Here is a 23,963-nt window from a genome sequence, read left to right as displayed (position 1 = left end):
CCATTGCAAAAGCCTTGCAGATCTAGGAAGATGACATCAGTGGCTCTCCCTTTGTCCACCAATTCTGTCACTCCATTATAGAAGGCCAGCAGATGGGTGTTGCACAGTCTGACCTTGGTGACGCTGTGCTGGCTGTCTCAGATCACCTGCTCATTCCTCTCATGCTCTTAACATGTTTTCTAGGAAGATCTGTAGATCATCGTGCCCTTCTTTTTCACTTTCTTATAAATGGGAGTGACGTTTTCCTTTTTCCAGTCCCCAGGGACTTCTCCTTGACAGCCATGACTTCTAATACGATGTAGAGTGGCTCGGTAATCATCTCAGCCAGCTTCCTTAAGGCCCATGGATGCAGCTGTACACGCTCAGTCTCATGAGTCAGCCTCGGACTCACAGGAAGGGGAGACTCTTCTCCCACCCAGAAGTCCATGGATGTGACAGACACAAGAAGCCTGGCTGCCAGCGAAGACTGAGCTAAAAGAACTTGCTGAGTACCTCAGCCTTCTCCACGCTGCACGTTTGCAATCTCCCCATTTCTCAACGTAAAGCTCCCCCGCCCCGCCCTGCCTCTCTCAGACCCGCACCGCCCCCAGCTCCCGCTCAGGCCCGGCCCGCCGTCGCTGTGTCGCGTGCAGCTGCCGCTGGGGACGCCATAGAGCCCCGGAAGTGCTGCCGGGCTAGAGCGGCACCCGGAAGCGCTGTGGGGTGAGAGAGCGGCACCCGGAAGCGACCGCTGGGTCGTCGCTCGGCGCGGGGAGGCCGCGCGGTAATGGCGGCGGGCGCGTGGGGCGGCGGGCGGCTGGGCGCGGGGCGGGCGGGCTGCGGCCTCTGAGGCTGCCGCCATGTACGCCGCCGCCGCCGCCGCCTCGCCGCCCAGGCGGGACTTCATCTCCGTCACCCTCAGCCCGGACGAGGCGCCGGGCGCCGGCGGCTACAACAACAGCAAGGCCTGGAGGCGGCGCTCCTGCTGGCGGGTGAGGGCGGCGGGCCGCGGGCTGTGCGGGACGGGGCTGTTGTGCAGGGGGGAAGGGTCGCGTTCCGAACAGTGTCCTTTCGCAGTCGGGATGTCACGGTGGGGAGCTGGAGGCGGAGGAGCAGGAGAAGCGTTCTGTGGGGTGCGTGGGGCGGAGCTGCGGGCCGGGATAGTTTGCACTGGGGTGTTCGCGGCCACTGGTTCTCATTGAGGGAGGGCTGTAGGAAGCGGTGTGAGGTGCGGGCAGGTCCGTAGGAAGCTGCGGGATGTGGCTTTAATGCCAAAGCTCCCTGCATGCCAAAGACAGTAATTGGAAGCAAATTCCTGCTCTGTTGCATTTTGCTTCTGTTCTTAGAAAAGCAACAAAATGGTAACTTAAGTTAATGTTTAACTCTGACCTCTTTCTCTATGGATTGGAGTTCTTGGGTCTGACTTCTCTGTTAGATTGATGTGGCATTTGATGTCTGGCTTTTAGTGATTTGGTATAAGTACTTCATTTTTTGTCCTGTTTTGGTTTTGTTCATTATCCAGTTGGCTCACCTTATTTTGTATGGATTGGTTGCTTTTTTTCTGGTGGCAAACTATTATGTATGATAGTTCTACATATGTGTTTTTAAGATGCTGTGTGCCATACTTTTCCTGGGCAGTGGCTAATGTGAAGCTTATTTAAAGCCTTTTTTCTTTGTTGCAGTAATATTTTTAGTTTTCCTGCCACATTTTCCCTGTTTTCATTTTGCACATCAGTTCTTTAATAGCTCTGGGCAGGAAGGGATGAGATTTGTGGCATGTTTCCAAGTTGACATCTGGGCAGATGCTCAGCTCAGCCAGGGCTGTGCTGGAAGGCAGTGTGCTGCAGATGCTGCTGCCCGGCAGTCTCAGTATGTGGCATTCTCCAGGGCTCTTGCAGCAAGCAGCTCTCCTGGTTCACCATGCCTGCTGTGCTGTAGGGCAACGTGCTGTATTTCTGTTTTCTCTGTCATTGGAGGAAATAAGCAATGAACTTCTCTGTTGGAAACAGAGGGTAAAATTAAACTTAGTTTAGTGGTCCTTGCTTTGAATGAACAGATAGGAATTTAGTTCTTAATATCATGCTAAATTTTCTTCCTCTTATTTTCTCTATGGAAGAAATGGAAGCAGCTGTCTCGACTGCAGCGGAGCATAATTCTCTTCCTGTTTGCCTTCTTGATGGTCTGCGGAGTCATTTCATACACAAGTGTGGGGGAACCTTGGAAAAGTACGTGTTCTGTATGGCTGTAAATTACTTGAACGTAGTGTTACACTTAAGAGATTTTGGTAGTGCTTCTGAATAGTGTTTATTTTGGTGACGGAGGCTGATTTTATCTATTGCAGTACAATTATGACATGTTTCAATGGGTATGCTTAATCAGAAGTATTTTTCACGCCTCTGTGTTATCTTGACTGAAGAACGTTTTGTTTTAGTTGATAAAGGTTTGGAGGCTGTGAATGTTCTGTTCATAACGTTTGTGTGTAGGTATCAGTAACTCAAACCTAAGCAGCAGGATAAGATGATCCTCTTTTGGTTTTGATTGTCTATAAAATTTGAAGTTCCAAGGTTTTCTACAGTACAAAGACACATTTACCTTTGATTTAATCTTCTTGCCTGTATTGTGAAGCAAGGTTAATGGTAATTACAAAGCATGTGCCTTTTAGCAGCCTGCTTTGACTTCAGGAATTTGTTAATACCAAATGCTACTTTGTATCTAAGAATTATAACATGTTCATCCCTGTTTGATGAAAAGAAACACTGTTTGGAGGAGTTCTGGTATGGGAATGCAGGCTGTTAGAAATTCCTAGCTGGAGCCAAAGTTGCTGATTGCCTTTGCTGAGCATTTTTATGTGTGTAGGTTTAACAAACAAATCATCGGATGAGCATGGAACAGAACCAGATGCTCCTGGATTAAAGCTGGCGAATCCAGCTGTCCTACCAGCGCCCCAGAAGGCAGATGCCAACGCTGGAGACTACCTAGAGCTTTCACCTCAGGTATGAAGAGAAGAAATGGGATTTATAGACCTGCCTAAGAGTTTGTGGAAGATGCAAATAGTGATACTTTCCAGTGGTTGTTGTGGAAAGAAATGTTATAACTTTCAGTAGAGACCTGCTGTGAGTTCAGTGCTGTCATCTCAGGAACGGCTTTTGGCATGGTCTATGTCCTGGCTTTAACTTTTTGATCCAAGTGTTCAGTTTACTTTTTCATAATCAGTGATACACGTCAGAGTGATAGGACTTCATGTCACGTTGACCTCTTACTTGAGGCTTCACCTATGTGCTGTAATAAATTTGCTTGCACCTGGAGTACTCTGGCTGTCAGCCTCACAGCTGTGAGGTGCCTGAACAGCGTAGTGACTGCCTGTGACATGCATGGTGCTCAGTGTCACACTAATTAGCACAGCTTTTGTGGTAACTGGAAAAATATCAGCAAACAGAACAGGTGTTCAGTAGGTTTTGAAGGGTTACATTTATAGGCAGGGTGATGAGAAAGAAACAAGAATTGGCTGTTTGGATTAGTAGAGCAGAGGACTACTGGGTGCTGCAGATATGCTTGTGTTGCTCTTCATGTATTTTCCTCATGAACTGTTAAATGAAGAAAGAAACCAGAGCTAGCACTACCACCAACACAAAGATGTTGCAGCATATCTTCCATTCAAGGCAGATTTTTGCATGCTGGTATTGTATCAGAATTAATGCTTTTGACTTATGGTTTGAATTTTATCATTTGTGTAAAGTACTGAGCACGCTTTTTTCTTTTATTCTTTCTCTCAGAAGAAACCAAAATTACCACATGGTCGGCGTAATCCTTCCAATTTTCAGATCAAGCCCCCATGGGGGGACGTGAGGCTGCAAACCCGACATGACACCAGCAAGGCAGTAGAAGAGCCAGTCCAGGCTGATAAACAGGAGAAAACAGAGAAGTCTGTTATCAGGTAGGAGGGTTTCCAGCAAGTTACAGCTTTCTTCTTTCATTTTCTTTTTTTTTTTTCTTTTATAAATTATTATTATTTTATGTTTTTTATTTCCCCATTCCCTATTGGTATTCATCAGCTGTTGGAGTGAAAGCTGCTTTTTATTGTCTGTCTGAATTTGATTTTTTTGTTTCTATGTACTTGTTCTTAAGTTCAGTGTGACAGCTTTTGCTATTGGTAGTTTCATTTATTGAATTAGGGTGAATGAATTAGGTGTTCTTTTTTTATTCTTTGCATTGTAGAGCTGCCAGAGGATTGGAGCCCTTCTAGATGGTCTACATTTCTAATGCCTTTTGTTATTGTTTTGAGATTGTTAATGCCTTGGAGAATTTTCAGCGTGTGTACATTTCTTCCATTTGTTTTACACTGAATATAACAGCATAAATACAATAACACAACCTCTCTTTTTCTGCAGTAGACATGGGGAACTATACTGGTGTCATAGTGTTGGTTAGGGATATCATGCCAGTCAACAAAGCTAAGCACAAGTGGACCTGGTGGAGGCTGTGGATGTGTATGCAGCTGTTTACACGTAACTGTGTTGATACTGATAAAAGGTTATTCCCTAAGATACCACTGAAATCTTTTGGTTTGGGAATAATTGAAAAGATTTAAGTTGGACATAGAAAAGGCTGTCAGTAGTTCAGAAGATGCGCTTAATTAATATTTGGGAAAAATAGGCTAGGTATAGCTCCCAGCGGCTCATCCACAGCCTTGGGCACCTCGAGGGATGGGCATCCAACAGCTCCAGGCAGCAGTGCCAGGGCTTTACCACCCACTGAGGAAAGGATTTCCTCATAACATCTTACTTAAATCTCCCTTGTTTTAATCTAAAATCATTCCATCTTGTCCTATCAGTGTCTGCCCGTGTTGTATAGTGAAATCAAAGTTAACGTGTGTATATGTACTAACAAGCATAGTTTAGGTAGTTTGGTCTTGATGTGGACCTGGCTTGACTTGGAAGTGTATTCTGAAAGACTTTTTCTTCAGGAGATTCTTAATGGAAGCCTCTTCCAGTTGATGTAGGCTTCTTTGTTTGTGTGAAAACGTGTGTAACCCCTTGGTATGACAGTGACTGCTGTAAGTGGCCAGTCCCTTGCGTTTATTCATGAGCTTTCTTCCTGGTTCTCATTTCTATGGCACTAATTGTCAGTGGCTGCTATGATCATTTCAGAATAGGGTTGGTAACAAAATACTTTAATGCAGCAATCTCAAATATCTTAGTGCTTTTAAAAAAAGTTTTTAAGTTTATTAAATTCTGTTGTTGAGATCTTAATGAAATTGCAGCAACCTGTTGTAAGACACTTTTCTTAATCCAGCACAATTTCTCTGGTGCAAATGACTTTTTCTTTTAGTGGAAAAGTTGTCTAGTGGACAACATGGTTGTTTTGACCCTTGATACAAAATCCAACTCCTGCTTTATCAAAGTATAGTGAAAAATAGCAAATAAGTCTCATTCATTTGCATGACCTAGTGTAAATGAATGAAGTATTGATGTCAACCTTTTGCATTTGCAGCTGGAGAGGAGCAGTGATAGAACCCGACCAAAGCAGTGAACCTCCATCTAATAGAGTAAAGGAACCAGAAAAACCTTCATCTGTGGAAGGTGAAAGCCAGAAGGAACCAGGTAAATAGAGCACCCTTATTCCTGTTCACTTTTACTGCTGAAATTATCCAGTTTCTCTTCTCGCATCATTTTTGTTGTCATTTTTGTTTGTTTTTGTTTTTCCTTTATGGAAGTAGAATTCTGGCAGAAGGACACAGGAGTGAAAACTGTGGGAAGATGATTTACCTGCGACATTTACCAAACTTTTCAGTGTCCTCATTCCACCATGACACCTTTCAAGCTCGTTAGTTTTCAGAATTTTGATTGAGTTGCAAGTCTCAGTTTTCAATGATGAATAAAAATTATTCTGATGCACATGTAAAACTTAGCTCATGTGATGCTGTGGCAGGAAACAGATTGCTGTGGCTACAGCAGACAGACTGTGTGTGAGTAGCCTGCAGAATTGTATATGTGCTTTTCCTTGCAGTTCACTGCTACCTCTGCCTTCTTGCAAACAGCCCTTCTGCTTCTGGACATTTTGTCTTTTAGGTGCATAGCATGTTCTCCTCCATACGTTATCAGTAATGAAATAACTACAGATTATTTACTTATATGCAAACATAGGTGCTTTATCCTCCAAACTGTGTACTTTTGCTGCACAGCTGTTTCCTCTGATAGTCTGAAGCAAGGTTTTGGTAAGCGAGAGAGGCTTCTGGTTTTGGACTTCTGTATTTCCTTGCTATGAGATGATCCTACTGCACTGAGAGCACTGTGGGGATGTCTCTGGTTTCATGCCTTATCTTCTGAATCTTGGGTGCTTCTCTCTCCCATCAATTTCATCTCAACGCATACAAGAGAAACCAGAGGAATGTACCAAAATATTTGAACTATATGTTTTTTTGCTTTGTTTAGGCACACATTATATTCTGATTTTTTTCCCTAGCTTTTTTGCTTTCCTTAAACAGTTGCAGTAGTATTGAAAACAAATTTTAGTGCCAAACCTTTCTAATCTTTCCTATGGGAGGAGCCAGGAAAGATGGTCCAAAGAGAGACAGCTGGAAGGGGACAGTGTCTTTTTTTCAGCAATGTTGCCTTTTGTTCTGCAAATCCAGGGAAAGTGACTTCCTCCCTGAGTGAAGTTGAACTATTTTTAAGACTCACCAGGAAGCTGTGGAAGTTGTTCATGTAGTTACTGTCCTTGTGAAGTCAAGAACCCATCGTTCTGCTTTCTGACTTCATGTAAGGAAGTTTTATATGAAACATCACATTGTGCTGTGCCACATTTATTTGGTGTGGACTACCATGATCTTAATGGGGTTAGTTACACTGCTTGATGGTTCCCACTCTAGAATTCTGTTTATAACTTTTTGAAATTTCAGCTAGTGAGCTTGAAAATTTAGTTGTTCAGTATGGACCGTAAGTTCAATTTTTGTGGCGAATTGCAAGCTAAGACCTTAGCTGAACTGTGGAAAAAGACGTGGATTTGCCCAAAATAGAAAATACCAATTTTCTTTTTCCCAATTTTAAATGGAAAGCTCTAGAAAAGTGATCTTTTTTTTTTTTTTTTTTTTTTTTTTAAGAACTGACTTTAAGATGTAGCAGAAATTAAGGAATTAGGGAAAGTGAAGAACAAAGTGTGCGTGGTAAATGACATGAGGACTTTACTGGTTGGCATAGTTGGCATACATGTGAGCAGCTGAATTACATTTGATTTGAAGTCTTAATTTTGGTGTTTCCTGATTTTTCACGTTTTTTGAGCTGTAGCAGTTCTCATCTCACATCTGTGCATGTTATATTTTAGCACTGTATTTGGAGAAATGATGTGTGTGTTCTCTGTGCCTACTTCACTTGCTGACCACAGATACCGAGTAGTTATCCCACATACAAAAGGTTGTGCTGAAAAGAATAATCTGAGCACGTTTTTTTACAATACTGTTCACAGAGATTTTAGAATAAAATTTATTTGGGTATGATTTAGTGAAATGGTGTTTGATGTTGCTGCAGAACTCTTGAGCAAGATGTTCTTCTCCTTTTGCAGTGCCCATAAATGAACGTCAGAGGGCTGTGATAGAAGCATTCCGCCATGCATGGAAAGGATACAAAGATTTTGCCTGGGGCCATGATGAACTGAAGCCATTGTCCAAGTCTTACAGTGAGTGGTTTGGCCTTGGGCTTACCTTAATTGATGCCTTGGATACTATGTGGATTTTAGGCCTGAAAGAAGGTAATTTCTTCTTGCTTTTCTGTTCTCACCCCTGAAATTCTGTATCTTCTATTCAAGCAGTGTATGGTTAGAGATCTTTGAGGGGAAGGTTTATTACGTGGGGCCAATGGGAATAGTTTTTCTGTGAATTATATATATATAAGTTCTAAACACACACAAACAATACGTATTTCTATATATAATCCTGTTTTTATATATATATATATATATATATATATATATATATATATGTAAAAAACCCCACAGCCCTGTATGAACAGACACCATTGCTCTTGGGTTAGTTTTTTTAAGCTAGAAAAGAGTATTCAACTATTATGTATAATATATGTGCTAGAAACTGAGGAATGGGTGGATAGGCCACTTTGTTTTATTTCTGTACTGAAATGCTGGTTCTGTTTTGATGGCACTATGCAGCCATCAGCCTTAGGTAGTTAGCCTGAGATCTCCTAATTTGTGTTTGATCATAGCTAGTATCAGTATTCTGTGTCAGGATTGAAGAAGTTTATGTAAGAATGGAGGTGGAGTAATTAATACCCCGTTTCTGAACTGCTCTACATGTTGGTTTTTTTTTTTTTTTCAGTTATTCTGTAAGTAATGCTGCTTTTATAAGTGCTGCAAACAGATTTTAAATACTAAGCCAAAAAAATCAGTAATTCTCTTGGAGAAAACATGCTTGATCAGTATTTAAGTGTGAGTGGGTTGTTGTTGTCTAGTTTTTTGTTTTGTTTTTAAGATGGTATTTGAAAATGTAAGGAACTGTAGCTATTGATTCTTGTTAGATAGCCCTCTTCATAAGCGTAGGTAAATCACAGCAATCTCAGTGTCATGGTGGGAAGAGAAGAGTTGCAAGTGAGGGCTTAACAGTGAAATTATACATTATTCTGTCTTTTCTTCCTTGGAAGTTTATGCAAAAATACTGTATCAAACAAAAAGTATGTATCATATCTGCAGCTGTATCTTGAGCAGATTGTCTTGAAGTTTCAAGTTGTCAGCATGCTGCTTTTCATGAAAAATTAATTGGGAATTGCATAGAGCTTTTAAATTATTAGCAATTTAAATGTGTTGAAAATGGGTTCTTATTGAAGATTGCTCTGTTTTACAGCAGTTCTTTTGCTGATTGCCTTAGAAAGCTCTTGAGGCTTCTTTTGAATAACAAGTGCTATCTAAATGAGTGTTCTGTTTGAGGTAGCCGATTTTTCTTACAGACTGATGGACGCTAATGCCTTTCTGACAGAGGACATTGTGTTTTTCATTATACTCCTGGATAATAACTGACAGTACAGACTTTTGTGTGATTCTTCTCAAGTAGACTGAGAAGAATATCTACCCCAAATCCCAAACATGTCAGTGTTGAACACACAAAAATGCTGTATAAACAATCCTGGCTGCTCTGGTTGAAATCCTTTGCTCAAATTGGGTCAGCCCAGACCTTATTCTAGAACAAGGCACGTGGCCATTTCACTTTTTTTCTTTCTCCTACTTCCCAAAGATACATAGGCATCCTTTTGCTTAGTGGTCTATGGAATACCTTCCATTTCTGGGGAACAGGTTGTTCTGTGACTCACGAGCCAGAGTTTCTGAGGCACATGATTTAAGATAGCTCAGCCTTTGGGATTAGAGACATAAGCCAGCTCACATGGACCTCAGTCTCAAACCCTGTGCAAAAGCAGTCATAAGGTGGTATGGCTGAAAAGCTGACTGTCAAATCCCAAACATCTTTTAATTTTTTTAATACCTTTCTGAATTAATAGTGTACTAAACAATCATTTTTGTTTCTGTGGAAAACACTGCAGACAATCTAAAATGCTGTGTGTCCCTGTCTGGGTTTTCTGAGTTAAATGCTAAGCTAGGAGGCAGGGCTTCCCAGGGAACTGTGAGGCCAGAGGCAGTAATGGCTGTTAATTGGAAACGTTATGGCTATCTTGGTGGATAACAACTTTGGTTTAAAAAGATTTAATTTAAAAATTTCTGAGGACTGTTGGTGGAAGTGTAACAAATTGTCTGACAAGTCAAATAGATGGGCTTGAAAGGTCTCAATTTCAGGACTACATTGAGCTGGACAGGGTGGAGAAGTGGGCCCATGTGAACCCATTGAGGTTCAGTAAGGCCAAGTGCAGGGTGCTGCAATTGGGTCAGGGCAATCCCAGGTATTTATACAAACTGGGGGAAGACCTCCTTGAGAGCAGCCCTATGGAGAAGGACTTGGGGGTCCTGGTGGATGAGAAGCTGGACATGAGCCAGCAGTGTGCGCTTGCAGCTCGGAAGGCCAACTGTGTTCTGGGCTGCATTAAAAAAGGGGTGGCCAGCAGGGAGAGGGAGGTGATTGTTCCCCTGTACTCAGCTCTTGTGAGGCCCCATCTGCAGCACTGCATCCAGGCCTGGGGCCCCCAATACAGGAAGGACGTGGAGCTCTTGGAGTGGGTCCAGAGGAGGGCACTAAGATGATCAGAGGGCTGGAGCACCTCTCCTATGAGGGAAGGTTGAGGGAACTGGGCTTGTTTAGCCTGGAGAAGAGAAGGCTGTAGGGAGTCCTCATTGTGGCCTTCCAGTACTCGAAGGGAATGTATAAACAGGAGGGGGAATGGCTGTTTATGAGGGTGGATAGTGATAGGACAAGGAGGAATGGTTTTAAACTGAGACAGGGGAGGTTTAGTTTGGATATTAGGAGGAAATTTTTTGCACAGAGGGTGGTGAGGCACTGGAACGGGTTGCCCAAGGAGGCTGTGGATGCCCCATCCCTGCAGGCATTCGAGGCCAGGCTGGATGTGGCTCTGGGCAGCCTGGGCTGCTGGTTGGTGACCTGCACACAGCAGGGGGTTGGAACTGGATGAGCATTGTGGTCCTTTTCAGCCCAGGGCATTCTGTTATTCTTTGAAACTATTCCTCAACTTTTTCAATTTTTTTTTTCCTTAAATGATTAGGATTTTTTATTTTCTTGGCTGATATTTCTCTGTGTATGTCTGTGGTGTGTGCTGAATAAGAGCTAAGCTTTTTGGGCTTGTACGGGAACTGCTGAATCACGGCCTGAACCACTGATTGATCACATGAGGCAAGCACTGGTTCAGCCCTGGGAGCACAGGTGAAGGCATTTCAGTTGTGGGACAGGAAGGGGTGAAGCCTGGCTGCTCCTCTCCTCGCCCCCATTTAAGGGCTGACTGTCACTAGGGGAGGGTCTGTTCCTGGAGATTGCTCCTTTTGGAGTTTTTCTGTGAGTCCAGGACATGGGTGAGCGTTTTCATTTATTTTCCATTATCCCATTCCAACATATCCTTCTAGTGATACGACTTGTAAAATACCAGCCTAACCACACCACTCTGCTAATTGTGTATTTGTTGACTGTACATGGCCCCTGACTACAAGAAAGATTTGGAGACCCTGGAGTGTGTCCAGAGATGGGCATGGAGCTATGAGGGGTCTGGAGCACAAGTGTGATGGGGAGCGGCTGAGGGAGCTGGGATGGGTCAGTGTGGGGAAGGGGAGCTCAGGGAGATCGTATGGTTCTCCACAGTTGCCTGAAAGGAGGCTGTGGTGAGATGGGGTCAGCCTCTGCTCCCAGGTTACAGTGATAGGACAAGAGGTGATGGCCTCAAGCAATGCCTGGGGAGGTTCAGGTTGTGTACGAGGAGACATTTCTTCTCCGAAGGAGTGTTGAGTTATTGGCACAGACTGCTCGGGGTAGTGGTGGAATCACCATCCTTGGAGGTGTTGAAGAATCATGGTGAGAGATGTGGTTAGTGAGCACTGTTGGTGGGGATGGTTTTATAGTTGGACTGGATGATCTTAGTGTTTTTTTCTAAGCTTAGCAGTTCTGTAATTCCAAGCTGATGGTGGTCAAACTTGGCCCAGCTCGTGCTCTGTGTTCTAGTTTTCCAACTAAATTATGATCACTGTAGACAAATATATATATAACTGTCAAGTATCATATGCTAATGTCTCTAGTACAGTTGCTGGAACATGCCAGAGGTTCATAACTGTACTATATTTTATACTTTGCAGAGTTTGAAGAAGCAAGAAAATGGGTAGCAAACGATTTAGCCTTTGATAAAAATGTGGATGTGAACCTGTTTGAGAGCACTATTCGTATCCTGGGTGGCTTGCTGAGCGCCTACCATCTCTCTGGGGATAGCCTCTTCCTGGAAAAAGCTGTGAGTGATTAGTCCTGGAAAGTAAATTGGATTAGTATATCATAGTGGAAGAAGTTGGGGAAGGGTTCATCAGGAAGTGAAATGTTGCCGTTTTGCAGCTGTTTCATGGTGGGAGAGGCATTTACCATTATTTTACATTTACCATTATTTTTTTTTAAGCCTGTATTTGTTTGCTCTCTGGATCAACTTAGAGCTCTACTGTGTTGTACCAGGTACTATTTTAGATGTGCCTTTTAGATTCTTCTGTTGATGAAGAGTTGACCATTGTAAGGAATTTTATGAAGCAAAAGCTTAAATAAATGGCTTGAAAAGAGTATTTGGTAGATTTTGTCACCTTTTCACTGCATCTTGACAGCATCAGCCACCTCCTTAAATTAGACAGAGTTGATGATTTCATTAAATCATGTTGTATAGGGACTGCAGGCTTGGTTGAGGCATACAATGCAGGAAGGAGGTAGAAACTAGCTATTATTCCAGATTAACGTGTGACCATTTTAATTCTTGTCTTTCTCTCACAATCTAAAGCTAGGCTGCTATTGTCCTCATCTGATTGTTGAAAGAAAACCTGAAAGTTTGCATGTGTTTATGTTTACTTTTCTTTTTTATCCCGCGTTCTTTAGAAAGACATTGGGAACAGGCTCATGCCAGCATTCAGGACTCCTTCCAAAATCCCGTACTCTGATGTCAACATTGGCCGTGGCACTGCGCATCCGCCCCGCTGGACGTCTGACAGCACTGTGGCAGAGGTGACCAGTATTCAGCTGGAGTTCAGAGAGCTCTCTCGTCTCACTGGGGATGAAAAATACCAGGTATGGAAGAGCCAGTTGATGCTACTCCTTTCTTTTTTTTTCTTTCTCTGTACTTATCTACAGCACCACCAGCACCTGTAGTCTCCCTGATGTTAAATGAGTTGTGAAACTGTAAGTGAAGAAAGGAAAATTCCAATCATTCCAATTATTTTCTTAAGTGCCAAAAGGTAATGGTGAAGATAATTATTTTTCTTCCTTGGAAACAGCTTTTTAAAAAACAGGACAACCATCTCCTCACACCTGTCCCTTCACTCTTAGGATTGGTATTTCTACTTGACACTACATTATCAGATCTGCAAAAAAATTAAATGTGGGCTGTGAAGCTGTGCATAGCTTAATGTTTTTAGAATTCTGCATGTGACTTCATGCTATTATGCAAATTGTAAGAAAAAAATACTCTTGTTGCCCTTAGCAAGATTAAAATGGCTATAAATTAGATTCTGTGTCATGGTATAAGAAAAATTTATTTAAATAAAGATAATTCTGTAGAAAAGAATAATTTCCACTGTTGTTTTTTGGTAATGTTATTCTGTTGTTTTTAAGCTGTATCTGGAGCTCATGCTTTGAATAGTGCTGTTGTTTCTTTAGGGATAACATGGTTCATGCAGTTTTTTTAGCTGGGAGTCATATCTCAAACTGAAGTACTGAAAATTTGAGTGGGCTTTCTGCACTCAGGAATACTCTTGAGCTTTGTGTTTGAGAAGGAAAGAGTTTTAATTATTTCAGAGTACTTAGGCATACTGAGAACATCAGGCTTTAGTAGTCAGAAAGTTTGAAATGCTGTGTTTATTACATCCCGTGAGCTGAACTTGTGTACAGAAGGATAACTAAAGATTTGTTACTGGCCAGAAGTTATTGGCCACAGTTTTTTGTGTCGTTTGTATGCGTGTAATTTATGTTTATACTGCTTTTTCTTCTAGAAAGCTGTTGATGAAGTGATGAAGCATGTTCACACCCTGTCAGGGAAAAATGATGGACTGGTGCCTATGTTCATAAACACCAACAGTGGACAGTTCACTCACTTAGGTGTTTATACTCTGGGAGCCAGAGCAGACAGCTACTATGAGTATTTGCTCAAGCAGTGGATTCAGGGTGGGAAAACAGAAAATGAGTAAGTTCTTTCTACTTCTCACACTGATATGAAAATGATATAATTGTAAACATTTCTGTTGTAGTTTAATGCTGAGAGAAATATAATGTGTATATGTAACAATCAACTTAAAGTAGCTCACTTTTAGAAACAGGTGTATGATGACCTGTGGTAAGTTGAGGTTAAAACAGCTGGAGAATTGGGCTTGCTCTCAAAATGTCGTCTTTTCATCATCACATCAGATGTGATAAATGTTGTAGACAGGAGAAGTGATTTAAGTCTTTGCACTAAATATGGAGTATAAACAAGCTGTCTTTGGAATGATGTCCCTTTGGAAATTATACTGCCTTTCACCTGCTGTCCAAGTATTCTCTGGGTTTGTTAGGGAAGGACAACTCCTACTAGGTGGTTGTGGTGGGAGGTTTGGTTTGTGAAGTGTAACTTAGGAGGTTTAACATTTGTTTAAGTATTACTTTAGGTCTCTTGACCTAAAGTGGAAAATAATGTTTTTTAAGGAGTAGAAAAATTAGAGATGTTTGAAGGTTTTCTCCAAAACAAGGGGGGGAAAAAATCAAGCAGTTTTTATAAGCTAATTGTGTTGGAAGTGTTTCATGTCAATGGGTTCACTTCATCCAGAGAGGCAGTATGCCTCAGTGAGGCACTGCAGAGCAGATGTATCTGTCTCTACGTAGTTTGCATCATGGCTTTTTACAAGCCATGCCTTACTGTAAACAGAACCATTGTCTTTAGGCTATGATGGTATTCTGCGAGCCTCAAAAGGGAATAACAAAATGATTTTCTCATATAAAAATATTTAGAACAATGGAAAGTCCAGTTAAATACTGTGAAGAAGTGATTCATAATGAGTGGTTGCACACTGGAAAAGACTGCTCAAAGTCGTTGCTTAGGAGATGCTCAGAAATTAACTGGATAACCCTCCAAGCAACCTGATAAAACCCAAACTGCTTCAGAGCAGGAGGCTGCACTACAGATGTCCAAGACATCATTACTAGCTGGGGCTTTCTGTGATTACAGTACTCCTAAGGATTCATGAAATGATATCTAGTTATTGTTTGGAAACAGAGTTGGAGTTATGTTTGCTTTATTACTTAGGAGTTACTTGAAAAACAAACCCAATGTGGTAGCTGTAGCTAATAAATGTACATCATCAGCTGTGATGAAATGGATTCTGTGTGTATGTGAGCCAACTGGGAATGATTTTAATTTACAGACTGCTGGAGGACTATATGAGAGCCATAGAAGGTGTGAAAAAGCATCTTCTTCAGAGGTCACAACCCAAGAAGCTTACCTTTGTAGGAGAACTTGCTCATGGCCATTTCAGTGCCAAGATGGTAAGAGAACACCTGCACATAACAACACAAGAAAACGAGCAAAATTACCACCACAAAGAAAAAAAAGATCAACATATGCAAGTGTGAGGCTGTGATGCTCTTGTGTAGCTTTTTAGACAAAATCTGACCTGTAGCAATCACTTTCTGAGCAAAGATGTTTCCTCTGGCTTTGTGAGCCACTACTGAAAGATGATTAGCAACAGCTTTGACAGTTTACACGTAGCTGAGGTGTAAAGAGCACTGCAGAGAGAGTGGGAGAATTGCTGCAGCTCCACCAGGCTCATTGGCCTGTTTTCAAAGGCTGCAGACTCTATGGATGTGTGTAGCAGTGTAATAACAGTAACTAGATTGAGGATAATGGTTACCCTTTGATTTACCTTTCTGAGTTACTCCAGAAACTGCATTTACATTCATATGAAAGTTAACATTTTGGTGTTGGATTTGAATTCTACCCCAACCCACCCTCCTTTGTCATAGAATTTCATTGTCTGAAACTGCTGCGACAATGTCTGTTTTGTGTAATACTACTTCTCCATAATTTAGAAATACAAAAATTCAAAAGTACACCTGGTTTTGCAGATTAACCTTGAAAACAAACATTTTTTAGTTAGTACTAAAAAATGAAAAAATGAGAATTTTGGAGGGTTCTGTCTATTCATGATATTTATTTCTTTTTCTGCATATATGTTCAGTAGTTGAAGCAGTGTGCCATTTGCTGGTGGAAAAACTTGCTAAGCTGAACTCCCTGTTCTTAATCTGCAAAGTCACGCTCTTTAAAATGTGGTTTTAAAATCTTTCTGTGAAAGATCTTATGCAAATGCACATAGCCTTTTTTTTTTTTTTTTTTTTTGTGGTGCATTAGTGATGTATGTGTGGCCTTGTCTGCACTTTTTCAATACCTGTAGTGATCTTTAAGGAACTCTTTGGATTGTTTGTTTTCTTTATAGCGTTCAGCTCTGTTTTGCAACGTGATGACACTCTCCTGTGCTTATGCTGAACCAGCACCCATAGAATTGGACAAAGTGTTTAACAGTTCATTCCAGTGCTGCCTGAGCACCAGGGCATGTGTCCTGTGTTCATGTGGGAAACCAGAGCTTTCATTCCAAATGTTAGGAATCATTTGAAATTCTGTACGTGACAATAACCTTATAATAATTCTTACATTCATAATATCAGTGGTGGGTTACCCCTGGAAAGAGGACAGTCAATCTTGTAGTGCAAATTGAAATTTGCTGGAGCTGACTTCTGGACACTTTATACAGTGATGTTTTCCAATGTGTTCAGCTGACTTGGGCAGCTGAGAAGACTTCGTTGCTTACAAACGTCGCCCATCTCTTGTGGAGCTAGCATTCCTTTTGTCCTTTGAAGGCACTGTTTGCTGTAGCGTGGAAAAGCTGAGAAAGGAATGGGGTTCTTTCACTCCCATTTTGTGCTGGGGGAGCAAGCAGGAGGGCTGTGTGCACACACACCCCCAGATGCCTCTCTTCTGTGACACACAGGAGCCAGACATGCTTTGTTTGCAATGCCTGGCATGCAGCTAGCAGTGCAGTGCAGAGGTGGGGCTGTGAATGGGAGCCAGCTGCTTCCCGTGCAACAAGCATGGTGCTCACCATGCAGGTGAGCATGAAATAACAGACCCCAAATGACAGGAAGGGGTAAGTCTTCAGGCAGAAATACATTTGAGATCTTATCTGTGTTTTTCGCTTGTACCAGTGCATGGAACGAAGGTGGTTGCATCTCTGTGAGTGTGGTCTGTGTTGCAGTAACACTAAGGTGATTATTTCAGACCAGGGACTTCTTCCTCTCAGTTCTCCCCATTCCTCAAATCCTTTTCTTGTGGCTGACTCTTTTCGCTCTGTGGTCCCACCTCAGTTTTTGTTCTAAACTATTAACACGTATGTCAATACATGTCTTTACATGTTCTTTATTGAGAACCCTTCAGATGATCACTGCCTCTCCCCTCCCCCATACCTGCCACCTTTCTTTCAGATAGTTGACATAAGGACATGTGGACTTGTACTTTTTCCAGATTTGGGCTGGTGCTGTCATAATGCTTTCTGTTCTGTATTGCACTACAGCAGACTGTTAAAATTTATCCTCAAGATCTTGGTACCTGAAATGCCAGGGGAAAAAAAAAAAATCACAACCTGTGGCCAAGTAGTGTAATATGAATCCTACTTCACTTGACTTATGTGACCTCTTTTCCTAGTAAGAGTTGTCTTGTCTTACAGGACCACTTGGTTTGTTTTCTGCCTGGGACTTTGGCTCTGGGAGCTCACAATGGATTGACTGCTGATCACATGAAACTGGCCGAAGCTCTCATAGAAACATGTTACCAGATGTATGCACAAGTAGAGACGGGCCTGAGTCCAGAGATCGTGCACTTCAATCTCCATGCACAAAAGGGCCACAAAGATGTAGAAATCAAGGTGAGCAGCTAACTGGCATCAACTGTAGTTTGATGACCCTTCTTATCTCGATTCTGCTGCTGAATATCCCAGCTACACATTGGCGATGTACTTTGTAAAGTGGCTTGTTGTGTTGCTGAATTGCTTTGCAGGTGTACCCTAGCCCTTGTTTTTAATTACCCCTGCAGAGTATTTAGCTTCTAAATTCTGTGCAGAAAACTCTTTTCGGGTTGGATGGGGATGGGAGTTGCTGTTTCTCCCTCTGTGCGTGCTTTTGGAGGAACTACTGGTCTGAATTCTTCTTGGCTTTCTTATTTTTCTCTTGCAGCCTGCAGACAGGCACAACTTACTGCGACCAGAAACTGTGGAAAGCCTTTTTTATATGTACAGATTCACCGGAGATAAGAAATACCAAGACTGGGGCTGGGAAATCTTGCAGAGCTTCAATAAATACACACGGGTAAGATCAGTTCATAGTGCTCTCATTCTTACAGAACTATATTCGCTTGCTCTTTAACAAGAGCTTCTGAAAGCTAGCTTTGTCTCTTGAAGCCATCAAAGATTTGTGGGGAATCTCGTAAGAGCAAACCAAAAGTCAGTTCGTGCAGTGTCTTACAGTTGGAGATGCACAAAATAGTTACAAGCTATTTCAGTGACTGTTCTTTTACACTGATTAGAAATAAAAGAAGGAAGCTCTGTGCAGACTACCAAAACTTTTCTGTGTCTTCTTGGAAGCTGTTAGAATCTGTGCTGTGATCTTTAATATTCAGAAGCGAGAAGAATCTTGCTGGATTGAAACAACACTTTGGTTGCCAGACACAAACTGCCATGGGAAGTGCATTAATGCCATAATAGAGGTCTTTTGTGTTTTCATTCTAATGAGAGTGCTATGAAGAGTCCACTTTGATATGCTGAAAAAGCATAGTGCCAATGGTGATTAAATATCTTCTTAAGAAGAGGCCACAGATAAGTGCCGTGCTATGGCCAACTGTAAGTGCATGTTATTTCCTGTACCTTCGTCCACAAATAGTACTGCAATCTTTGCTGTATCTCTATAAATAGAGCGTAAATGGACATTTTGCTTCATTTTGTTCTGGTGGTGTGTTCAATGGTTTGTCCAGAATTCAGTGAATTGCACAGAATTTTTGTAACTGATTTTTATGTGCATATGAAAAGCAAGAACTAATTCTTCTCACTAGCACTTGTTTTTCTCCATGAGCACCTGCATGCTCTTCAAATAATATTTTAGGTAATAGAAATATACAAAGTGCTTTTTTTCTCTTTTTGCAGGTTCCTACAGGTGGTTATACTTCTATTAACAACGTTCAGAACCCCAGTAACCCAGAGCCACGAGATAAGATGGAGAGCTTCTTTCTTGGGGAAACGCTCAAATACATGTTTCTACTGTTTTCAGATGACATAGACTTAATTAATCTTGACAAATATGTATTTAACACAGAAGCCCATCCACTCCCCATCTGGGTGCCAGCATAGACTGGATCACAGCAGGGTTTCCAGTGGTGGTGTTTTTACCTTCAAGTCACTTTACTTTTCAGGGTGTGTGGAGAGATGCTATATGACATGTTTTCTGGCTTAAACAAAACCTTTGAGAAAGCATTCTCATTTGGAGATGTCATGTCTTAAACCTAATCCCTGTGCTTTGGACCTGGGATGAAAAAACTGTGCAATATTAAGCTGCTTTTCCTGGTATTGATGGTGAGGTTCAGAGAATATTCATAATGTGGACCATGACACAGGGCTCTGGTGGATCAGAACTCCTTTTGTCAGTCTTACTAAATGCTAATTAAATGCCAGGAATGCAGAAAGTTGTCTTAAAGCACAGGAGTGTCTGGAGAGAAGGAATAAGCCTACAGGTTTGTGGTTTATTCCCAACATATGAAACACCTGGTTATGGCACCACTTCTTCATAAGTTCTGGAGAGAAGGAATAAGCCTACAGGTTTGTGGTTTATTCCCAACATATGAAACACCTGGTTATGGCACCACTTCTTCATAAGTGCCCGTGGTGTTTCAGATGGTAAGTGGAATAAACAGTGGATGCTGTCCCAGGTAGAATTAAAGCTGTCAGTGTTGATACTGATAGCCAGATCTCATTCCAAACAACCAAGCTATGCTGCATCATGTTAGAAGGAGGAAGGGGCAGCAAAGTGTCTGTTGTACAGTGTCTTAGTTTTATAGAGCACTTTGAACAATCTGTTCAAGCGGTGGCTGAAATGAATGGTGGGAGAGAATTCGCTGCTGGTTTGGCTCAAAACGGTATATAATTTTGTAGACATATTGCAGTTTTTTAACTTATCTGCAGCAATGCAGGAGACAATGTGAATAAAGTGAATACATGTGATTTTATGTATTAATTGCATCAGTTAGACTCAGGTATTCTGACTGAAAGCTGCTTTGTGAGGTTGGGCACTGGGAAAGCTTGTGAGCACATTAGGTATAATTCCATGTTAGCCTCCTCCCATCCCCTCCTGTTCACATCTTGCATTGTGTTTGTTGACTCAGTGGGCTTAGAACTTATAGCAAACTTCATGTTATTCATCAGTTTTTGGACTGTTGAGAAGTTGTCAGGTTTGAGGTTGTTTTTTTGGTTTTTTTTTTTGATAGGAGTACTTTGGGTAGAAGTATTTCCATGAGGAGCGCTACAAGCAGACAGTCTCCATGTGTTCTGACAATTTCTGGTCCCATTAATTAATTAATTAATTCTATTCAGTTTGAAAAGAAAGCAGAGCTAGGCTTGCTTCTTAAAGAATCCTATGGGAGCCTTTGGACCTTTTGTTTTTACATGTGCAAGATAGGTTTTAAACCATGAAACAGAAAAACACTGATTTCCAAATTCAGCATTCTGTAGCTTTCTATCTTTTGATTTTGTAACTGTATGGACACTCTTATATTCACCAATCTCAGAAGTGTGCTCGTTTGCGTTTTTTTTTTAAAGAGATCCTTCTTGCCAAAATGTCCCTTTTTCTTCTCTGATGAATTAATGGGAGCAGTGGGTATTATGCAGGTGTGTGGCGGTGGGCGTGAGATACAGTCCCCTCATAACTGAGGGCTTCAAAACAGAACTAATCTAATCTGACTCCAGTGGTTAATTTCCAGCAGTTTGGGTGTATGTGTGTTTTATAGTCTTTGTAACCTTTGATTTGTAAGTAAAATAGTGCTTTATTCTGTGCTGACCAGTTCTGTTTACTGGATTCAGAACTTGCCCATTGGACCACTCTCAAAGTCCTTTAAAGAACATTTATCATTCCAGGTAGTAATGATGACTTCTGGGGGTGGGGAAATGGTGCAAATTACATGAATGCACCTTTTTTTCTGTCAGCAAAGGGACCCTGAGATTTCCTAGACAGGACAAACCTGTGCAGAAGGTTCATGTTCCTCCTGCTCCAAGGACAGCAGTAACTTTGGAAGGTGTTGCTTGGCCTTGTGCCTCCTGCTGCAGCTCCTAGTGATCCCTGAACTGCAGATTTTTGCAATGAAAGATACAAATTCCAGAAGAGGTGTTTCACCTATGGGGCAAACCCCACAGAGGAAATGAAGATAATTCTTACGATGTGGAATGCATTGAAGAGCTTGCCAGAAGTAAGTTGGTGGAATCTTGTACGAATCTTAGTGTAGTTAACTCTACAACTAATTTTCTTTTGTCTCGTGTGAGGGTAATGCTAATCCATTGCAGAATGAGAGGAAGGAAGAATAAACATGCACTTTTCCAAACACACTTCTTCTCATAGTTGAGTTTGCTGGTCCAGGTCATTTCCGCTCAATCAAATTCTTCCTGGGAAAATTCCTTCTTTGCAAAGTGTCTCTACTGAACACATCCCTTAAATATGAAGATTGCTCAGCTCTGTTTAGTTTAGAAAGCAAATGTTTGACTTCTCTATCATGTATGAAATAGCACAAACCTAAATAATCTGATAAGAGCTCATTTGCTTCTTCCTGTTCTTTTGCAAAGGTCCTTTAAATTGCTTATTTATTTTGCTTCTTTAGCATAATGTGTTGTCAGCCTATGAACGTTGCCCTTCTTACTTCTCCTATTCATGTCTCTCTGCTACCCTTGCTGAAGCCCAACAGAAACTTTGCACACCTTTAAATTCTTATTTTTCCCCCATGGTGTGGGGTTGTACTCTTGCGCTTCTTTGAACCAAAGCCTTAACTTTGGGGGTCTGTAATCCACTTTGGGGTTTTGACACTGTGGTGTGCTTCTGGTGATCAGATTGAACGTCAGGGAAAAGTTATTACTTCAAGCCAAGATTTTCTCCTTTTGCACAAAGAGCTGCCTTGGTTTCTCTCCAAGAGCTTGAGTGCCTTTTCTAATAAAAATAAAGCAAAAAAGTCCAGCCCTTCCTAGCTGTACCATTCACTGAGAAATGGATGGGTAAGACAGTCAGCAAGACCCTCAGGTGTAGGGCTGGAAGCATCCTGCTTGCAATTTAACCTGTTTGCTCAAAGAAAATTCAGTATCTGGATGCAGGCACATTTAGCATCTAATCTGTTCAACCTTCTTGAGCATGGAACTTTCCATACCAGGCATGGAAACTGGCAGGTTGGCAAAGTCCATGGCATTGGCTTATGGGGAGCTTTCATGTTTCACACCGCTTTCTGATTGTGAGGTTCTCAGCACTGCATGCCAAGCTCAAACGCTGCAGTGTTTGCACCTCCAAATACAAGCCATCAGCTTTCTTTCCTATTCCATAGTGTGATGTTGCAGAGATAAGGGATGCATAAAGGATTTCTTGCAACTGCCATGTTTGAACAGTTTGTGGCAGTTCTGCTCTTGAAGACTTTAAAAATTATTTATATAACACTTCATGTATATCCCTCACACTGGATTCCTTTGGGGCAAGTACTGTCTGCAGAAGGAAACTGAGGGATTCACGTAGTCCACTGTAAGACTTAAAGAACTTGTATTCCTCTGGAAGGTCAGAAGACACCTTGGGAACCTGTTAATGGGAAGGCTCAAAGCAAGCAACTGTCCAAAGGTGGTAAATTGCAGACCCAAAAGACTGATATTGAACTTGGCTGCTGTAATGCATTGCTGGCTTGGTTTAGAGTGTCTGCTTGCTGGGAGCTGCGGTAAGGCAGAGACAAAGGCAGTACAGGCAAGATGTGATCCTCTGTCTGCACAGACACCTGCTGCTATATGCCTTTCTTATGTGGTGCTAATCTTGAACAATTGCTAGGGTAGAGCAAATCTCAGTGCAAAAGCTGGGGTCTGTGTGTATGGAGGGAGAATGCCAGACTCCAGCTCAGTGTGGCTGGAGGTGGCAGAGCTGTTTGAGCCATAATTTCAGCAAGACAACCTGAAGCCTGACTTCAGTGTAAGCCAAAGGCATGCTGACAGATCCTAGCAGAGGTAGCAGACTTTCCTACAGCACAAGGGGAAAAAAAATTCTTACTGAGGTTGTAGTTGTATTAACAGTCATAAAGCCTCTCTGTTTGGGGCTGGAGTTTGCCTAATCAGGTCTTCCGTATGTTCCTATCCATTTGTAAATATCTGAATAATTTGATGAATAGGCCATAGATCCTATTCTTCCTCTCTGTACCCATCAAAGAGAAGCTTTGTCCTTTTGAGCTTAAGAACAGGGAAGAGGTAAGTTGGTCGTATGCAAAAACGCAACAGCAATGAAGACAAAACATAGACCTTTTATCAGTACCTCAGTATTGTGAAATAACAGTGACCAATAGTCTAACTCTGGGAACCAGTGTACTGTGACAGCAGGGAGGACCTGGCAGTGCAAATACTTGTGTTTAAGCTACATGATGTAAGTTGGAGCAATGCTGTGACTGTGTAAGCAGTGCAAGCCTGTGGTAAGCAGTGAGGCTTCTCCACTCATAAAACTCATAAAAGCACTGCAACACTGATGAAATGAGGCATCCAACTGATGACCAAAACATGTATTTTTACAGTTCTGCTCGTATTTACTGGCACACAGTACATTGAGTAGGTGAGAATCTACCCGTTGAAGTGCACAGATAGTTTGCTCCACTTTAAAAAAATCAAAACAATCCTTTTTTGTCATCTTTGGTTATACTTACCAAGACATGAAATTGTCACACACTTAAATAAACTTGTTATTTATTTTAAAGAGATGAAGCTGTCTCAAGTATAATTGTGCTTATACTCACTAGTATGTGGCTCCTGAGGGATGGTGGGACAAAACAGGATTTCTGCAAATCAATTGCTCACCAAGCAGATCTTGTGTCTTCTTATTTTCTTATGTCTCTTAAGAAACAACAGAAAAAGATAACATCAAAACCCATAGCACTGAATGGAGCTGAGCATGTGAGACTGGAGCAGTGTGTGCAGTGCTGGGCTCCCCAGCTCCAGGCAGACCAAACTACTGCACAGAGCCAGCACAGGGTGCAGAGATGGTGGGGGCCTGGAGCACCTCCTGATGGGAAAAGGTTGAGAACCCCAGG

The 23,963-nt window shown here is 41.8% G+C and overlaps 1 protein-coding gene across 2 annotated transcripts; it reads left to right on the top strand.

The window, feature by feature from the left end:
• Window positions 1-776: 776 nt before the first annotated feature.
• On the top strand, window positions 777-23,631 carry MAN1B1 (mannosidase alpha class 1B member 1). Of its 2 annotated transcripts, none has more exons than XM_031601438.2 (13): window positions 777-971; window positions 2,096-2,204; window positions 2,836-2,972; window positions 3,756-3,913; window positions 5,470-5,579; window positions 7,537-7,722; window positions 11,719-11,867; window positions 12,488-12,676; window positions 13,597-13,787; window positions 14,998-15,118; window positions 17,350-17,547; window positions 17,855-17,986; window positions 18,817-23,631. In XM_031601438.2, the coding sequence occupies exons 1-13, from the start codon at window positions 840-842 to the stop codon at window positions 19,018-19,020; spliced, it is 2,016 nt and encodes a 671-aa protein (XP_031457298.1). In that variant the 5' UTR covers window positions 777-839; the 3' UTR covers window positions 19,021-23,631. The 2 variants fall into 2 exon arrangements, with proteins under 2 accessions (XP_031457298.1, XP_031457297.2); XM_031601437.2 differs by having other exon boundaries at window positions 778-971; window positions 3,753-3,913.
• Window positions 23,632-23,963: the final 332 nt, after the last annotated feature.

This window comes from Phasianus colchicus, chromosome 19 (assembly GCF_987193195.1).
Source record: "Phasianus colchicus chromosome 19, bPhaCol1.hap1.1, whole genome shotgun sequence".
Taxonomy (NCBI): Eukaryota; Metazoa; Chordata; class Aves; order Galliformes; family Phasianidae; genus Phasianus; species Phasianus colchicus.
Note: the sequence above shows the minus strand (reverse complement) of the source record. Positions and strands in the feature narration are given on the sequence as shown.

Bases quoted from the DNA above. Each gene is read 5' to 3' on its own strand.
- MAN1B1 (XM_031601437.2), top strand. From the start codon at position 840: ATGTACGCCGCCGCCGCCGCCGCCTCGCCGCCCAGGCGGGACTTCATC. The intron at 15,119-17,349 runs GTAAGAGAACAC...CTTGTCTTACAG, and splicing joins GCCATTTCAGTGCCAAGATG to GACCACTTGGTTTGTTTTCT. The intron at 17,987-18,816 runs GTAAGATCAGTT...CTCTTTTTGCAG, and splicing joins GCTTCAATAAATACACACGG to GTTCCTACAGGTGGTTATAC.